A 17,886-nucleotide genomic window follows, 5' to 3' on the forward strand; every position below is an offset into this window, starting at 1 on the left:
TAAAATAAAGATAAACCAAAATAGTAATTACGTTGCCACTACATTTACACTAGTTGGAATTGGAGTACATAGTACTAATACAGGCCAATCAACAACACAAGAAGTGATTTTGGTAAGTGTAAACAATTTGGTTTTCATATTTGACGGATCCCAGTGCCAAACTATGGCATGTGCCATTTCTGGCATTTATAATGTCAATGCGAGCGTGTATCAATATTTTGAATGTTTTGGATAGCAGCTAATGCATAGCAGAGTATTGTGTAATTTGTTTTGGCTCATAGCTAAATTTCAATCGTTTGTGATTGTTGAGGATAAAATTTTCTAGAATCATATTCGGAATAAAACTAAGCTAACCTGGCGAACAAGTAAGCTTATCAATCTTATTATTTAAATAAAGAAGGGTTTTATTTTGATGAAGTCATTTATTTTTCGTTTAATCTTTTTTTTTAGCAATTCCGAATTTTCCTACGTATCTGGCTAACCAAAAATCCTTTTTCAGTTGCTAGATATTTGTATTGTCCTGAAAACTAGTAACAACAGTTGGCTGCCTTAGCCGATTTACTAAAACAGCTTTGTACACAATTCTACATGTCTAGTGTACCTGTCTTCAACACTGCATGAGTTGTTTGGTGACAAAAATAAAAAAAATGCGGTAAAAACAACTGAATAGCTTATGAGTGTTGTAACAATAAGTTTGTTCCAAAATGTTTGCAAATATTAGGCATATTACTTGTGGTTTGGCAAGTAAAAATATATGCTTGAAAGCATACCAAACATCATTACCAATCACATTTCGTAGGTTCAATAGTAATGGTTTTGATGCGAAACGAAAATATAAAATCAGATCAACAGTGTATTACGTGGCGGCTGCCGGTGTGTTGACCGTTGGTCTAAGCTATGCGGCCGTCCCGTTATATCGAATGTTTTGTCAAGCATACAGTTACGGTGGTACCACCAGCCAAGGACATGATGCTGAAAAGGTGGAAAAAATGCATAAAGTTAAAGACAGAATTATCAAAGTAAAATTCAATGCAGACATCGGAGCGTCCATGCGATGGAATTTCAAACCACATCAAACGGAAATTAAAGTATAATATTGATGATTGATGTTTGAGAAAAAGCTCATTCAAGTTATGATTTATTTTAGGTAGTTCCCGGTGAAACAGCTCTAGCTTTCTATTCTGCGAGAAATCCAACGAATCAACCTGTAGTCGGCATTAGCACATATAATGTGGTCCCATTCGAAGCGGGAGCGTATTTCAATAAAATACAATGCTTTTGTTTTGAGGAACAACAGCTTAATCCACATGAAGAGGTGGATCTACCAGTGTTTTTTTACATCGATCCTGAGTTCATTGAAGATCCTAAAATGGAACTGGTTGACTCGATAACTCTATCATATACTTTTTTCGAGTCTAAGGATGGTTTGAACATACAGATCCCAGTGTATGCCAAAAAGCATGGATGAAAATCAAACAAAGGATAATTTTGTACAAACCACAACAGCAACTTTTATTTTATGCATGTAGTTGCACGAAACAAAGGTTTGATCAAAACTAATCATCTATGTAAGGAATGATAGACAAAGACTATAAATACAAAAAGCTAGTTACAATGTACTGATTAGTTTTCAATTTATGTTATCTATTGCTATTTTACCTTAGTGTATCGTTGTTCTGACAAAATAATTGTTGAATTTATTTGGTTTAATGGATTTTTTTCCTTTGGTCTCCTCATAGCGATGCGTCATGTGCCGACATCATCGAGGTTTAATTTACTATGGGGCGCATTTTATTGGTTGGGGAGTTTCAGTCAAGATTCAACACGAAAAATAAACTGTAAACTAATGTGCTGTACTGTTTGCCAACGACTTTCAACTCATTCATTTACAGAGAGGACAAAAGTTTATGCAATCCAAGGATGAGCAAGATTTTGATGAGTCTTATTGCACGCACTCTTTCTTTTTTCTGTGTGTTTGATATAATTTAAAATAAAATCCGTAAATGGATTCTACCCGTATTGAAGTTTAGAAAGGGAGGAATTGTTCTCTTTAATCATTTATTGTCGGCTCACGATAAGCTTATAATGAGGCTATGCCGTCATACGAGATATTAAAAATAAGATCATGGTAATAAAATCAATTCGTCATTTTAAATCTGTTTTTTTAATTTTCACTCTTGTAACTCCTATCTTTTTGACATGAAAACAAATTCTTGAACAAATTATTGCTAGCTGTTGATAGCAAACCTTTCGAATTAATTGTTAGTTACTGAAGGTTTTATACATAAAAATAAAGCCTTACGATCTTCATACACCTATGAAAAAAATTTATTCAGAATTAGCAATTCAAAGTATTAACAAAATTCAAAGTAAAAAGACCTCTTTTACCCATTCAAATTATAAAAAGCTGCGTCGTCATATAAAAGAAGCGACCTAACTTGACAAAACCACCATCCAACTAAATTTCAAATAACTACAAGGGAACAAAAAAAGTAGAATCGATTAAACCAACTAAATGGAAATAAAGGCATCGTATTATGAGGGATTTAGATATCATAACGGTGTTGTAGGTTTACCTGGTAGGCTATATTTCGTTTCTCAACATCTATGAAAAAAAAACTCTTTAGAATTGTATCAAAGATTTTTTTTATTGTTATAATAATTTATTAAACAATTAAAAATATGCTTTTGTGTCCACTGTATAAGAGGCTGCCTTACTTTTGTATATGTTACTGCGCTTTTCCGTTTATTACTTTTCTATTGTTTGAATTGATGTGCTTTTCTTACAATGACTTATATGTCGCTTGTTATACCATGTTGGCTTTCTAAACATTTTCATAACCAGGTTTGTATTATGTCGCACCAACTATATTTCTATCAATAGTAAGTTTTTACAAGTGCATTACGAAAATACTTCTAACACATATACTATTGTTCATTCTGCTTTTTGATTTACGCTTTTCCTATAGCGACCTTGGCGTCCCTGCAGGCGATCCAGAGATTTGAAAATCCATTCCCGAAACCAAGCTAGCGAAACAAAGCTTTCTTTGCTGGATGCATTGTCTCGCAAATTTTGTAGAAAGGATTATGAACAATTTTAGCATTTGATCGCTTATTAGCGCAGCATGGTTCCGGTGGTCGGTTTTGTCATCCCGCCTGAGTCAGCAACATGTGTTAGTTGCGTTTTTACCACAAAATAAATGAACAATATTCGTATACAGTCTATTCATCTGTTAAAACCAGATTTTCTTTTTAAGATTTTTTCGTTTATTAAATCTCTTTCTTTGTTGAACCTTTATCTCATCGCAGTACCATCAGCATTTATACTTTTATGTATTCCTTCCTTCAGTATTGTGCATGGTTGCGTTAAAAGTTATTTATTTGATCCTCTTTCTATACAAGTCTTTCGCGAGTAAAACAAGACAGCATTGAGATATGCAAAAAACCGTAAGAAATAACTCGTTTAATGAAGTATGCGTTTTTTTGACTTTGGTGTTTCTAGTTCTACGACAAATCATAAACATTGACTGATGCAACTCAACCGAACAAACTCATTTGTCACGTGGGCAAAAATTTGCATTGTATTTCCATTTTTGTTTTGTTTGAAGTTCGAGCTTGGTAGATTGTTGCTATTTTAACTGAAACCAGGACTCTAGGTTCTATAAATTTATGTTTCATTCGAATCACGGTTTACGATAGCATCAATTAGATTGCTCCGAGATTTCTTTTCTAATGCTTTTAAGTAATTTATGAAAAACAAAAAAGTTGAACTAATTTTGTAAATATTATCGTGGGAAGATTTGTTATCGTCTTGCTTATACAGCACGATGCGCAACCATCGTCTTAAAGTTAATAGCTCCCTTAATTATTGTTCTTTCCCTTTTTCGTAACTTACTCTATCACATGCTTACATATCGTGCTGTACAAACCTACAAAGCCTATTATCCTACATCTATTATGATGAACTCTTTGAAAGCGAAAAATCCTTTCCGGTGTTCACATTTTGACAAATACACGTTTCCATTATCGAAATGGCGATAATTTCGGCAATTAATTTTCGGCATGTAAATTTTTTCGATGGCGTTATGTTGAACAAAAGATGGTCGTGGACGATCTGTAATGCGTTACGACACTACGTACCACAATGGCATTACAGTAACATCTGAAGTTGATTGATATGTACAATTAACCATATCTATACCTCAGAACCCTCGAGATATTGAATAGGGCACGAAGCAAAGAGGTAGAAAATTATGCAAAAGCTTTGCTTCACAATTTAAGCTTTTTATAAAACAAATTCATAACGAAACGCATCCTTGTTTTATAGGAAAAATAACATAAAATTCCAATTAAAATTTGACGCTACTCATACAAATATTACAACAACCTAAATTCATATTTAAACACGTTTTGTCTACGGAAAACGTTAATTATTCAAGATGAATTGATATTGAAGAATATACCAAACAAACTTAGTGTATAATTAATCATTAAACTTCATCGCCATTTACACTACGGAGGATATTGAGTTGACTTTAATATGGCAATCTGAGAAAGCTTAAGTTTGCTTGTGTGAATCTATACAACCATAATGAAAGATAAAATCATACCTAAAAAACAAACGAAAAAAAAACATCAACGTGCAGGAGCGTGATTAAATAAGTTTTTCACTATAACAGGATTTAACGGATTGGCATTTTATAGTAATTCGGGCAAGCAAATGAAATTTTGCAAGAATGTTCAATTTTAAACGAGTAAAACTTGATTTAAAGGTAATAATTATCGACTATAGTTATGAGGGGATGAGAAGCTGAAACGTTTTCATTAGATATTCCGATTCACTTTTTAAGTAGTTTCACAAATTAATTCTAATTACGTATTAAAGTTCCATCAAAACGCTCCCGATAGAAAATATTTATTTTCATGATTTGTTTTGCTACTAGCAATATGAACGCACCGATCTATTGATGGCAGTGATGTTAAATGTAACTATTTTAGTTACATTATTATTGTTTTGTTTATTGGAAAGAAATGTTTCTCTTTCCATGCCTCTACCGTGTATTCAATTTTGAAATATATAGTCCGCTAGAGAATTCAATAACATTGTCAGAATGGTTTTTTACCGTTCATGTGTCAAATTAAGCTGCATTCGGCGCTTCATAAAGATAAACGATTGTGATAGTAATTTTTAACCGGAGTTTAATAGAGCTGATGTTACTATTTTTCGTGTGAAATTTGATACGTTCTTGTGATGTTAAATTTACACGTTTTTTCTTTGCTGTTGTTCATGTGTGTTTCGTTCTACATATAAAATATAACTTACAAACATCCACATTACTATACGGTTTCACAAACAATGTACTTATTACCATCCTTAGCACATTATACCACTACACATCACCGACTAGAAAGAGAGCCACTTTCTTAAACTGATCTTGCAATACGCTTTTGCCTGTCCAGTAATATATTTTTGAGTCTTGAATTTATATGCGTATATATGTGGGACGCGGATCTTTATGGATAGAGGGTTGATAGAGCATAATGATAGTCTATTTTCTGTAATTTAATATTTTAGTCTGTATTCCATGTTACACCTTCACGTAATGACATAATGCACATTAGCACATCATAGAATAGTATCGATTTGAGTCGAGTTGATTTTAATACTATTAAGAATTGCTTTCACACCTCGCGGTCGGGGGTCAATGTTCTCCCAAATGTGACATGTTTTTAGAACACATTCAGAAACGTTTCGTATTTACTTGCTCTGTTGTCTCTTGATGTGATATATATATATATATATATATATATATATATATATATATATATATATATATATATATATATATATATATATATATATATATATATTTATATATGTATACATATAGATGTATAATTATATATATATACATATATATATATATATATATATATATATATATATATATATATATATATATATATATATATATATATATATCACGGCAGAAAGGAAATGATAGACCTATGCAGTATTCACAGTTCACTTAGATTACTGGGAGGTATCCACCGAGCCGTATCAGGACGTACGGTCAACTATATTGGACCATAATCGCTAAGGGCTTGCCCTGGTTGTGGACCCGGAAGCGTTACAACGACTGAGACGGCGCGAGGATCAACGACTGAACCTGATCCGGCTGTAAGGGTAGATGCGCCGCCTATATCTCCAGGTCATACATGGCTTAAAGGAGCTTGCTTCAGGACGTGATGGTGTAGATGATGATGACTTGTGGAGGCCACACTGCCGACAGTTTGTGTATACGGCGTGGCTAACAGCGAGGCTGCCGCAGAGCCAGGCACTCCAATACCGGAAGTAGCGTATGGTTGAGGGAGTGGCGGTCGTGGTTTAATCAGTACCTGCCCGGCTCCAGTGTGATCCGATGGCCCGAACAGTCTTCGCCAAAGTCGCCGCCACGAGTCAACAGTTTTTCCCGACCAGATCCATACACCCGACGTGATACCAACGGCCAGAGCCATGAAATATTTCAACATCAACACCGAGTACAGTGGTTTTTGTCGAAGTCCAGGTGACACTTTGCACGGGCATGTTAGTCCCGTCATCCAGTCTTCGAAATACGATGCCTCGTAAAGATGACACCCGATGACGATTGTAGCTGGTACTGTATACAGTACACTAAAAATGCCTATTCGAATCATCAACTTTTCAAGCTTATCTGCCTTGGAGCCCGCTCCAATGCCACCCTGTTGCTTAATTACTGATCTGATGCGGAAAAGAGACACAAAACCGGCCATAAGGAAAGTTGTTCCAACGACCAGGTACATAAATAAGGGAGCCAGCACGAAGTTTTTCAGATTCTCGACAGATGTGTTTCCAACGTAGCAGATGCCAGCCACCGAATCTCCGTCGACGGCGGGTCGTAGTAATACCGACACGGTTTGTACAGTCGGAACAAGCCACGCAGCTAGATGGAAATATTGCGAATGTTTGGATATTGCCTCGTTTCCCCACTTCAAACCGGCCGCCAAAAACCATGTGAAGGATAAAATCACCCACCATATGGATGAGGCCATACCAAAGAAATATATCATGATGAAGATCATAGTGCAAGAGCTTTGGCCGGCCGATGGATACTTTATCGACTTGCCATCACAAGCAATTTCGTCGTGACCCAAAAATATACGTGTAAGGTAGCCGCAGGACACAATGAAGTAGCATGCTGACAGGAAAACGATCGGTCGCTCAGGATACTTAAATCTTTCGGTGTCGATGAGAAAGGTAGTCAGTGTCATTAATGTGCTAATGCCGCAAAGGCCTGACCACAGAGCTATCCAAATGCCGGCGAAGTCCTTCTCCTCCTGTGTGAAGAATGCTCCCCGGCACGGGATCGCGCAGTTTTGCACGTCGCCGACCCTTTCTACACTTTGGTTGTTGCTTAGGCTGCCGTGATGGTGCAGTAATGTTGTGGTGCTCTCCCTCCCCAGGGTTACCAGTGGCTCCCGGCACCGGCACATGCACTCTTTTGTTCTTTCCCCTGGGGGATTTTGGCAGTTTTTTGAATTCTTGCCTTTGCATTTGTTATTTTGTATGTTACCACCGCCGCCATTTTGACTTCCACTTCCTGTTCCGCCATGTGATTTTCTCGTTGGTTTCCCTGAATGTCCTCCGCCACCACCGCCAGGTGGACTGCCAGCACCACGATCTCCATGATCCTCTTCATTTGGCATCTCCATGCAAAGATTATCACTATCCCCTGATACGGGCAGGTTTTCGCAAGCCATTCTTTCTGGCCAGCTGAAGCTGTACTGTTGCATAATGGGAGCACAGCCGGCTCGTGCTCGTTCACACACGCTACGGCACACCGGCAGAGGTTTATGATAATCTTCAATACAGATAGGTGTGTACATAGAACACAAAAAGAATTTCAGATCTGTAGAGCACTTGATTTCGACCAATGGCCAAAACTGATGTACTTCTAGACCTGCTTCCTCCTGTGTTTCATGGTTCATCTCATTTGGAAACGAGGTCAGATTATAACCAATGCCGCGGCACATTGGGATAGTTATTTCTTCACAACGCGAGTTGGGATCTTTTGGAATAACGGGTACGTGTGGCATCGGACTTACACCAGAATGATAACTACCATTGGCCAGTCCACTGAATAACAACAGTACAATTGGCAGCAGGTTTACGACAAAGCCATCCTGGAGCAGCAGTTTTTGTAGTAGATGCCTGCTTTGTTGAATTTTTATTTGTGCCATAATGATTATGTGTTTCATCTACCTTATCGGTATAATTCCGATATTCCAAATGTTTCCTCACGCCTTTCCACCACAGTTTTTGCAATAGAAAACTTATGCAGTATTCGTGTGTACCAAGTATTTGAATATATTTAGCAAAGTTCCAGACCGTATCAAATTTGATCTATGCGGTTAGATAGTCTGCATGATGTTGAGCATCGTTGACCTCTGCATATTTTACTTGAACATTTTCATGCATGCCCAATGTCTCATCTACTTTCACAAGTATTAAAATCTATAAAAAAGAAGAAAATACAAATAATCGCAGGATTAGTATTATCAGTATATGATGTAGTAGATTATAATATAATTAGTATATGCTGTAGAAAATATGCTGTTGTTGATGTAATTAGTAACATCGTTGAATTTTAATGTAACCGATGACTAAACCTGATATTTGTTTTTAAGAGAAATATGATAAATAATTATTTTTGATATTTCTGCTTTTGTTGATATAAATCTAGTTAAATGAATAAAACGCCATTTGATGATATTCTCAATTATACTGGTTTGGTGAACAATATAAAGTAAGTGAACAACGGATTGACTTGACGAATACAAATAACTGTTCTATTCACATCTGCCTTTGTGGGTAATGCAATGAATATGTTAATAACGAAAAAGCCTATGAATGATTCCTTCCTGCAGGAAAGAAAAAAGCATACCAGCAGCATGTGTTGGAACAGAATTATGGCCCAAAGCATATATTAAAAGTGTCAACAAATAGCGCAATTATTGACACTAATAACATGTTTTCCCATAATATAGCCTTAGAACGCGAATTGAGGATTATCTTTCTCGAAAACAACCCTGGACTGTTAACGTTGAAGTATTTGAATTTTGCACATTATTGCACATGGATACATTATACCATTGGTAACAAACACGGTACATTGTGACACATTGGAACATTAGAGCATTTGGTTTTTGCTTACAAATTTTCTGTCGTATTGTTTGAATATATCATCAACCAAGGCATATTTGACAGTTAGCATAATGTTTTTGTATACGTCGTATTTCTTCCATCAAATAAATGCGTTTTCTTTTCTTTACACTGTCTTGGCCTATTTTTCTCAACCAATGAAGGTAGATAATTTAGAAGGTTTAGAAGATATGTTAAAAACGTATGATATAATCCGATGTAAGAACGATCTTTGTGAAGGCTAGTTATTATTTCTTATAAATCAATCTTTAAAAATTTTATTCATATAAAATATTTCATCAAAATTAGCTTTAGTGAAATTAAAATAAATTTGCAATGGCGTTCGGTAATAGTGCATCGATTAGCACGAATTAAAATTATCCGGCATCTCGTATGCTCTTTCCACCGAGTATGTCGTAAACATGCACGATGATTGTTTCATACTAAATACTGCGTGAGTAAAGAAGCCGCAAAAAAATTATCTTGAACATTATTTGAAATCAAGAGTTCCAGTTATATGTTGTTCTAATATATCGGTAAACATCATTGGACGTTTTCTCTTTAAAAAAGTATCATATCCATGAAATATTGGATACCAATAAAAGAACGTTTGCAGATTATTTGTTTAAACTGATAATAGTTTTTGACGTTAAATTTTAACGAAACAAACATTGTTTCAAATATAGTTTTAAAAACATAAATTTATAATAAAATAGGGATTGTTTTAAATAAGGAGTTACTGCACTTGTGCTTTTGTTTAAAATTAACATTTCATTCAACTAGAATCAATATTCTTTCAATCAAAAATTTAAACATAGATATATAGGTTGTAACTGAATCCCCATGCAATTCACATAAGTTTAATCTTTTCAGGAATTCATTTGAAATTCCAAATGCATCAATTAACGCTTTTTTAACGATATTGTAAATGTATGAAACGAATAATAAATAAAATATTACGATCATATTAATGACACTATAAACCATAAATAAAAACTACAAGAAATTTGCAATAGCGTTTTAAACGTACGCATCCATCATTTACATATGTAAAGGTGCAAAGTGTACATCATCCAACAAAGCAAACAAAAAAGTATGGATGCCATGTTGTGTTTGCTTTGAGTTTTATTTATTAAACACAACCAAAAAAAACTCATATGTGCTTTGTATTTGACTGACTACTGCATTCGTCTTCCCGTCGAATGCTCCTCATGGCTAGCGGCGGGATAAAATGCTGGAGAGCATCAAAGTTTATTATCTGTAAGTTATTTATATCGAGCATGGATACGAGTTGTCTTTGTGGTTTGTATTCATCATTCTATGTACTGTACTGCACCCAATTTATCCGGTAACTTAGCAAAGCATAACCAAATACACGGATATTGCAACCAAGATCATGTAGAAGATACAAAGTAATAACAAGTCGAATACGAGTGAAAGGCTAATTAACATGGATTCCAGATGCGAGGACTTAGAAAATGATGTTTACCGATCTAGGATTTAATAAGCAAACTAGGCCATTCAATAAATGATTATATACAAGTCATCTCGCTATGTAAACTGAGACAGTTCTATTGCGGCGAAGAAAACATGCAAGCAAACAAACTAATGTAATTGAATATCTTATGAATGCTATGTGAATTAATACGCTCAGTTTCAATTTCAATGTTGGAAACAAAAATTTCATTACGTATAGTTACTACTTTACAACAAACATTTTCATCGTATCAAGAAAGTGATGCGATCTGCTTAATACACATCATATAAGTAAATTATAATATTTTTCTTCAGATCGAAAAATTGAAAACCTACAAGACATGTGGTCAGGTCAGAATGTCAGAAATCAAAAATTAACATTCGGAAGACAGACAGGAAAGCAAGCATGCGAGGTTTGCTGCATCACAAATATAACTGCATCGCGCTAAAACCGAACGAGCACATGTGTGTAGGGACGTGCGTCGGCGTTTAAAGTAAGAATATAATAGAATCTGATTCAACACAAGCAGCAACCAAATTTCCCAGCCCAAGTGAGGAAAAATTATTAAAAAAAAAAACAAAATATCGCGTGATAGATTTGATTCGTTGAAAATTGACATGAAAAAGTTTCCAAATTCAACTGAAGACAGTTTAATAAAACAATAATGCACTTAAGCTATGCAAAATCACAATACACAATTTACGTACTATCGTAGTTGGCTCAACAACGCAGCACCCATGCGCAGGTCATTGCGTTGATCTTGTTGTTATTCAAATTGATCATTTCTGAACGCTGAGAACCAGTCTTCTTGTACCACTGACAACCTGTTTATAAAGAAAAATGTTGAACGCCACTCGAATGATCGGGGTTTTCTTGCAGTCTTTGCTTTGGTTCGTTCGTTAGTAATTGGGGAGGAGCTTGTAGTAGGTTTAAGTTTATTAGTCGCCGTTGTTGGTTTTCTCCCGTACACAAAATCATTCAACCTCTCTTGCTTTTGCCGTTTATTACTCTACACACTGCAAGAAATTCTAGAAGGGTACAACAGTGTAAATTATGGGACAGCTTTGAGTTAAAAGAAGAAAGGAAAAAATAAATGCGAGAAAACAAGAAATATCCGAGTGGACTCTAAATAAATCTCCTGCAGTACATGATGGTGCGTCCTACCGAAAGTCAATTATTTATACTCTTATTTATAAATTATGAATTTATGCGTAGTTGTCGATAGTACCACAAATATAATCGAAGCATTCCATTTACCTCGATAAATTTCATACATTTTAAACCATAATTTACAAACTGTGTACAAAGGGTCATTTGTGCCTATCAAGCTGCCAGCACGCTCTGACCCATCGCAGTTAGAGTGTAACTTCACGTAAAAAAAATTGTCGATACTACATAGATATAGAAAAAAAACTGACGAAAGAAAATGTAAGCGTTGATTGACATTGCGTGAAATTTTAACACGAAGAGTTTTCAATTCATTTTCTTGTCTGGAAGCTAAGAGCGATGGTTTCGACAATAATTTAGTTACTTTACTGAACTAAACGAGAGAGCAAACTAATCAAAAGAGTAAACTGTGTAGCGCAATTATTTTCGCGCTAATATATTTTTGTTGTGCTATTGATAATTCAAGTAAAAAGTCGAAAAGTCAGTGGATCAATTTAATGATAGTAGTACATTAATAATTTTTGAGATTACAATCTCACAAATCCGTTTTTTACATGCTTATGAAAGAAATGGGTGATTGTTTAAACAATATTAACGGAATATATAACGCAACGGAATAACAACGGAATGTACAACGCGCTATATGATACTGCAGATAAGCTAATTTATAAAAGTGTCGACGGAAGCAATGAGACAGTATTCATTCTCTCTATCAATCTCTTTATCTCCGTTTTCCGTTACCGTCTAAAGTCATCTCTCTTTTTCCGTCATTCATCTTAAATCCTCTATCTATCCTCTCTCTCCATTATCATCATTTCTTTTTGGCTTTGACTAAGTAAGCTTAAGTTAAGTTTGTGGAACCTACTGGCGACATCCCATATACATGAAGCATGATTGTTGAGATATTGAAATGATAAATATCAATGAAAGGGATTAGGAGATACTTTTTCGCAACACGTTAAAATCTTTATATTCAGGCGTCTTGATTAAATACTGAACTTATGAGAATTTTAATTACACAATCTTTAACAGGTTTGTGTAAACCTATGTATATATTCATGGTAAGACGATATAGATATAGACGATATAGAGATATTAGCTTTCCTAAGAATTTTAATGTTTATTTAAGAAGAAGCGGATTCATCAGACAAATCGAAAGCAGCCAGGTGAATTGTGCATAGTTCAGGAATGATAAGATATATTTTGTTCTTCGTTAGACAAGACATTCCGATAGCCGTTATGACAGTAATCATCGTAGCATCAATCATTCGTAAGCACTGTAGGTTGCAATATGTCCGTGAACATTGCAAACGCAGTAGCAACACAGAAATAAACAATAACTCGGCATTAGATGAAATCAGTTACTATATAAATACGAATAAACATACTTAAAAAGTGATAAATCCCAGAAATAGAAACATGAAAATTAAAAGATAGAGAAAGATAAGTAAATGTGAAAATATTTTGGGAGCTATTGAATAAATAATATTGAAACCTTAATTTTCACTGTAACAATAACAATAATAAGCATCGTGTATTTTCTGTATTCGCTCAGCCACTCGGCGGGAGTTCTGGAGTTTTCCGTTAGAATATATCCGTCCATCGCCATAATTATGCCCGTCACCGGAAATGAAAGACTTTATGCAACGGATATAGAACACTAGGGGACTTAAACAGTACGAAGGAAAATACGACTCGCTCTAATCTATTTTCGAATTGGAAAAATATGAACCTGATCCCGCCGTCGTAGGATAACGAACTCACTTGGGCAGCAAGGGATTTGGTAAACAATTAACTCCCTTAGTCATCTGTTACGTAGTGATGCACGATGAATACCATATTCGCCTAGACGCAAGTCATAGTCTGATTAATACTGGTAGGCACATCGTGAGACATATGTGTTGGAGATATGTGATTTTAAAAATGAATGACAATTTGTAATGCGAAGAAAACAATCGAAATAAAAATAAATTTTAACCAACTAAACACATTATTTTAAAAAAAGCTTGAGTTTGTATAATAAATATCAAATTTCAATTAGTTTTATTAAAACTGTTTTAAGGAGAGAGTTGCAACTAATTAAATAAAAATTACACCTTCTTAAATAAAGAAGAAATGTTTTTCAGTGATATGACATATGATATGAGGGTAAGTAAATTTCCATAAATAATTCTGTAAGTAAATTTATTACATGCAATATAGTGTCTTTCACTTTTGATATAATATTATGTCGAAACAGTGTGAGTAAATGGTATCTTAACTGAATTCTTCATTAGAACACAGCATTGAAGACGAAAAAGACAGCCAACATCTATTGCAACTAAACGTGCGTTTTCTTAATCTCTGAAATTGGATATCTTACAGCTTGGGTGTGGAGCGTTAATGATCGCAAAAGCAAATCACGATCTGAAAAAGCTAATGAGTTGGTAACGGATTCAAGACTTCGAGACAAAATACGAAGGAGAAGAAAATCAACAAACGTGGTTAATTAATGTGGCAATGAAGAATCGACGTTCAGTAGCTATAACTTTATCGCCAAAATCACTAGATTCGTGTGACAACCTCAACAAAAAATGTTGTTCATTGAATTTCTTAGCCAACTTTTAAATTTGAAGGGGTTTTAGCTTTAGCAAAGGTGCATCGATAGTAAAAGAAATTATTATTTTCTAAAAAGAGCAACCATCTACTGCTTATCTAGACAGATATTTTAGGATCCTCAAAATAAGAGAAATATTGTACGAGTACACCAATCGAAAGACGATTTATAGGTGGACAATTCATAAGCCTTAGCACGTTCAGAGCCTGATTTGATTATCCAAACAAACAGCGAATACATAGCCAAATAGGAAACAGTATAAGTAGTATTTCCGAATGTAAAACAAGTTGGGCGTCACCTTCAAAAAGTTATCAATAATATCGTGATACACAGATTTGCCATGTTTACTGTATATCATGCCAAGTATTGGACGTTGAAAAAGTAACTTGTATTTATTAAAATTTTCCTGATACAGTTGTACAACTTAAAAACGTAAATTTTGAATTTTTTAAAGTTTTCAGACAGAAAGTTGTGTAAGCAACAGAAAGGAGCCTTATCCCGGACTGACTCGGTTATATATATATATATATATATATATATATATATATATATATATATATATATATATATATATATATATATATATATATATATATATATATATATAAATCGAGGCCAATTATGCATCTAAAGAACCAGGACCAATTATGCATTTACATCTGAAGAAGTAAATTTTAACAAAACAGAACAAGGATATTATGAGTTTGTAAATCTAAGTAAAACAACTATTGAGAACACCATGAAATGTTGACTCGCAATGCTGCTGCTGTAGTTCAGCAAGAAAACTTGGTAAATACAACGAAAAGAAACCTGTATTGCCAGGTTTCTTCGGGGATCAGGAATGCTGGAGAGGTGTTTGCTTTTTTACGTTTCCCCTCCTCGAGCTACCCTTCGTGACGTTTCGTTGATGACGGTGTCGCTACGAAAGATACCTTACCTTAGTTAAACAACTATACGCACAGCAGGAAAGTTCTGTGGTCTGCAGCAAAACTAAGAAAATGTGCGAAGACACCGGCCCTAACCAAATCGGGACGCCCTGGACATAATAAAACAGAGAGAGATTTCCCGATGAGAAACAAACCTCCGAGGAAAGCACGACATCGTTTGTCTTCGTACTGTTTATGCTCATGTTCATGTTGGTGGCCTGGAGAGTCGAATGAATGCGAGATATGAGATGTGTTTGGTCTGATGTCTGTCTTTCAAACACGACACGCTGCTTGTTGAACATCGCGGCAGTTGGTCGTGCAAGCATAGCCATCTGATCGTTTGGGCCGTCGCTTATAATATGCCGTTTATTCGTTCCACGTCTGCGACCAGCGTTTAAAGGATATCTGATTTCATTCGTTCTTGGTAGGGCTTCTATAGCGTTGAAGCAGTTGGGGGTTGAGAGCGTGTTTGTTTTATTTATTTTTTCGGACTTTGCTGTGAGGCCCGATGTGTAAGGAGCTCGAAGGGGTTTATACGTTCAAAGGTTCAATAACAATCATGTTGGAAAATACAAATATAAGTGTTACTAGTCAACTGTTCATACCCTGTGGTTAAAGGTGACCTATCGTAAGCATGTGATATTTTTTTTGTTCTAGTTAATCTCTAAACTAGTCGAAACAAATTTGTTTTATGGAATGAATTAATGAAAAAAAAATATATTCACACTTTTTGATACAAAATGTACGAAAAAAGGTTCACAACTTCAATGAACCCAATTTAAAAACACGATTAACATTTGATTTCGCATGGTCTCATGGTGTTAGATATAGCCATTCATGTGGTACGTAGCAACCCCAGGAAGCTGCCAAAGAGTATCTCCGAGAAGTTTGCAATACATCATTCAGTCCCGTTTAACTTCTACTGTCCTCAGAGAGTCCCATGCTCGTATGAACAATTATGCTCATCCACACCTCACTCCGTTTCCTATCTTTCGATCTGTATTCTGTATCCTTTTTCTTCGGCGATATATTTGCTGATATATGTTTTTAACCTTCTGTTTTTCTTATTTTCCCATACCTGTCTCTATTTCTATTATTCCTATTTTTCCACAAAGTTGCAATCAGCATCAAGCGTGTATGTTGAATTGGAGATTGTTGTAGCTATGCCTTTTAGACATCCTATTTATATTTTCTAATGATTTTCAAAGCAACCTTCTTAAAAAAAACTTTTGGTCAACGTAATTCCTTTTCAGGGGTCTATTGTTGGTTACTAACAATTGTAAGAGAAGTTTGTGTATCAAAATTTGTACATTGACTTCCTTGTTGTGATTTATGCTTACAGCAATACAAAACCGTAATTATAATTACGAATGTTACTATATTAAATTAAAATCAATCAAAATTTGAATGTTACTATATTAAATACTTTAAAAGCCTTGAGCGGTTATTAAGATGTTATACTGGGATTTAATAGTTTGTTATATTTGTATATATATATATATATATATATATATATATATATATATATATATATATATATATATATATATATATATATATATATATATATATATATATATATATATACGAATGATATGAAATGTATATGAATATGTATATGAATAATCAATGAATTTTGTGAATCAAATTTAAAGCCAACTGTTGGAGAAATTACATTCCAATATTCGACTTACTAAAAAAGAAAGCAAAAACGTAAAAGTTATTGTCTTAACAGTTGATTCAGTGCTAATTTTCAATAGAGGCAAAGACAACAGAACGAATGGTAACATAGGATGGATGGATGCAGTGGGAATGAAGACGCACCCACTTACAGCCTTGAAAATACAAGCGCGATTGCGAAGGAACTCATCGAAGCATAAGGCAGATAATCGCGAAGGAAGGACCTGGTTTGGAGATGAGAAATGCAAACATTACACTTCGTTGTTTTAGCTTTTTCGTTAGCACACAGTAGACTGAGTTGAACAAGACAGGGAAAGCAACAACCAAGGAAAGGGTCTGGAAACCAGACAACCACTGCGAGGAGCGTGTGCTCTATCTTCAATATATTCTTCTACGTTGTCAGAATAAACAAACCTTTACATTTCATAGCTCAATGCGTTGGCGTTTATTCACATCGTAAAATATTTCGAGGAACACGAATCTAAATCTTGCATCGTCGTACGACGAAAATATTATATATACATACATATATATATACAAATATATAAATATATATGTGTGTGTATATATATATATATATATATATATATATATATATATATACATATATATATATATATATATATATATATATATATATATATATATATATATATATATATATATATATATATATATATATATATATATATATATATATATATATATATATATATATATATATATATATATAATACAAAATTCATATAGTGCTCGTCACAATCTGAGACATTCTTTCATTCATTCGTCTCACACAATTTGCAACGAAGGTAAGTTG

The 17,886-nt window shown here is 34.5% G+C and overlaps 2 protein-coding genes across 2 annotated transcripts; one reads left to right on the plus strand and one right to left on the minus strand.

Annotated features, from left to right (window-relative positions):
- Positions 1–647: 647 nt before the first annotated feature.
- On the plus strand, positions 648–2,012 carry LOC128725381 (cytochrome c oxidase assembly protein COX11, mitochondrial). The gene is made up of 3 exons (XM_053819125.1): positions 648–652; positions 800–1,088; positions 1,148–2,012. Exons 1-3 carry the CDS (start codon positions 648–650, stop codon positions 1,466–1,468), a joined length of 615 nt encoding a protein of 204 aa, XP_053675100.1. The 3' UTR covers positions 1,469–2,012.
- Positions 2,013–6,106: 4,094 nt separating this feature from the next.
- Positions 6,107–8,262, minus strand: LOC128725391 (frizzled-2). The gene has a single exon (XM_053819136.1). It carries the CDS (start codon positions 8,260–8,262, stop codon positions 6,214–6,216), a length of 2,049 nt encoding a protein of 682 aa, XP_053675111.1. The 3' UTR covers positions 6,107–6,213.
- Positions 8,263–17,886: the final 9,624 nt, after the last annotated feature.

This window comes from Anopheles nili, chromosome 2 (assembly GCF_943737925.1).
Source record: "Anopheles nili chromosome 2, idAnoNiliSN_F5_01, whole genome shotgun sequence".
Lineage (NCBI taxonomy): Eukaryota > Metazoa > Arthropoda > Insecta > Diptera > Culicidae > Anopheles > Anopheles nili.

What these genes read in the sequence shown, in the direction of transcription:
- LOC128725391 (XM_053819136.1), bottom strand. Translation starts at nt 8,262, where the DNA reads ATGGCACAAATAAAAATTCAACAAAGCAGGCATCTACTACAAAAACTG.
- LOC128725381 (XM_053819125.1), top strand. An exon ending in CACATCAAACGGAAATTAAA is followed by an intron (nt 1,089 to 1,147) that starts GTATAATATTGA and finishes GATTTATTTTAG; the next exon opens with GTAGTTCCCGGTGAAACAGC.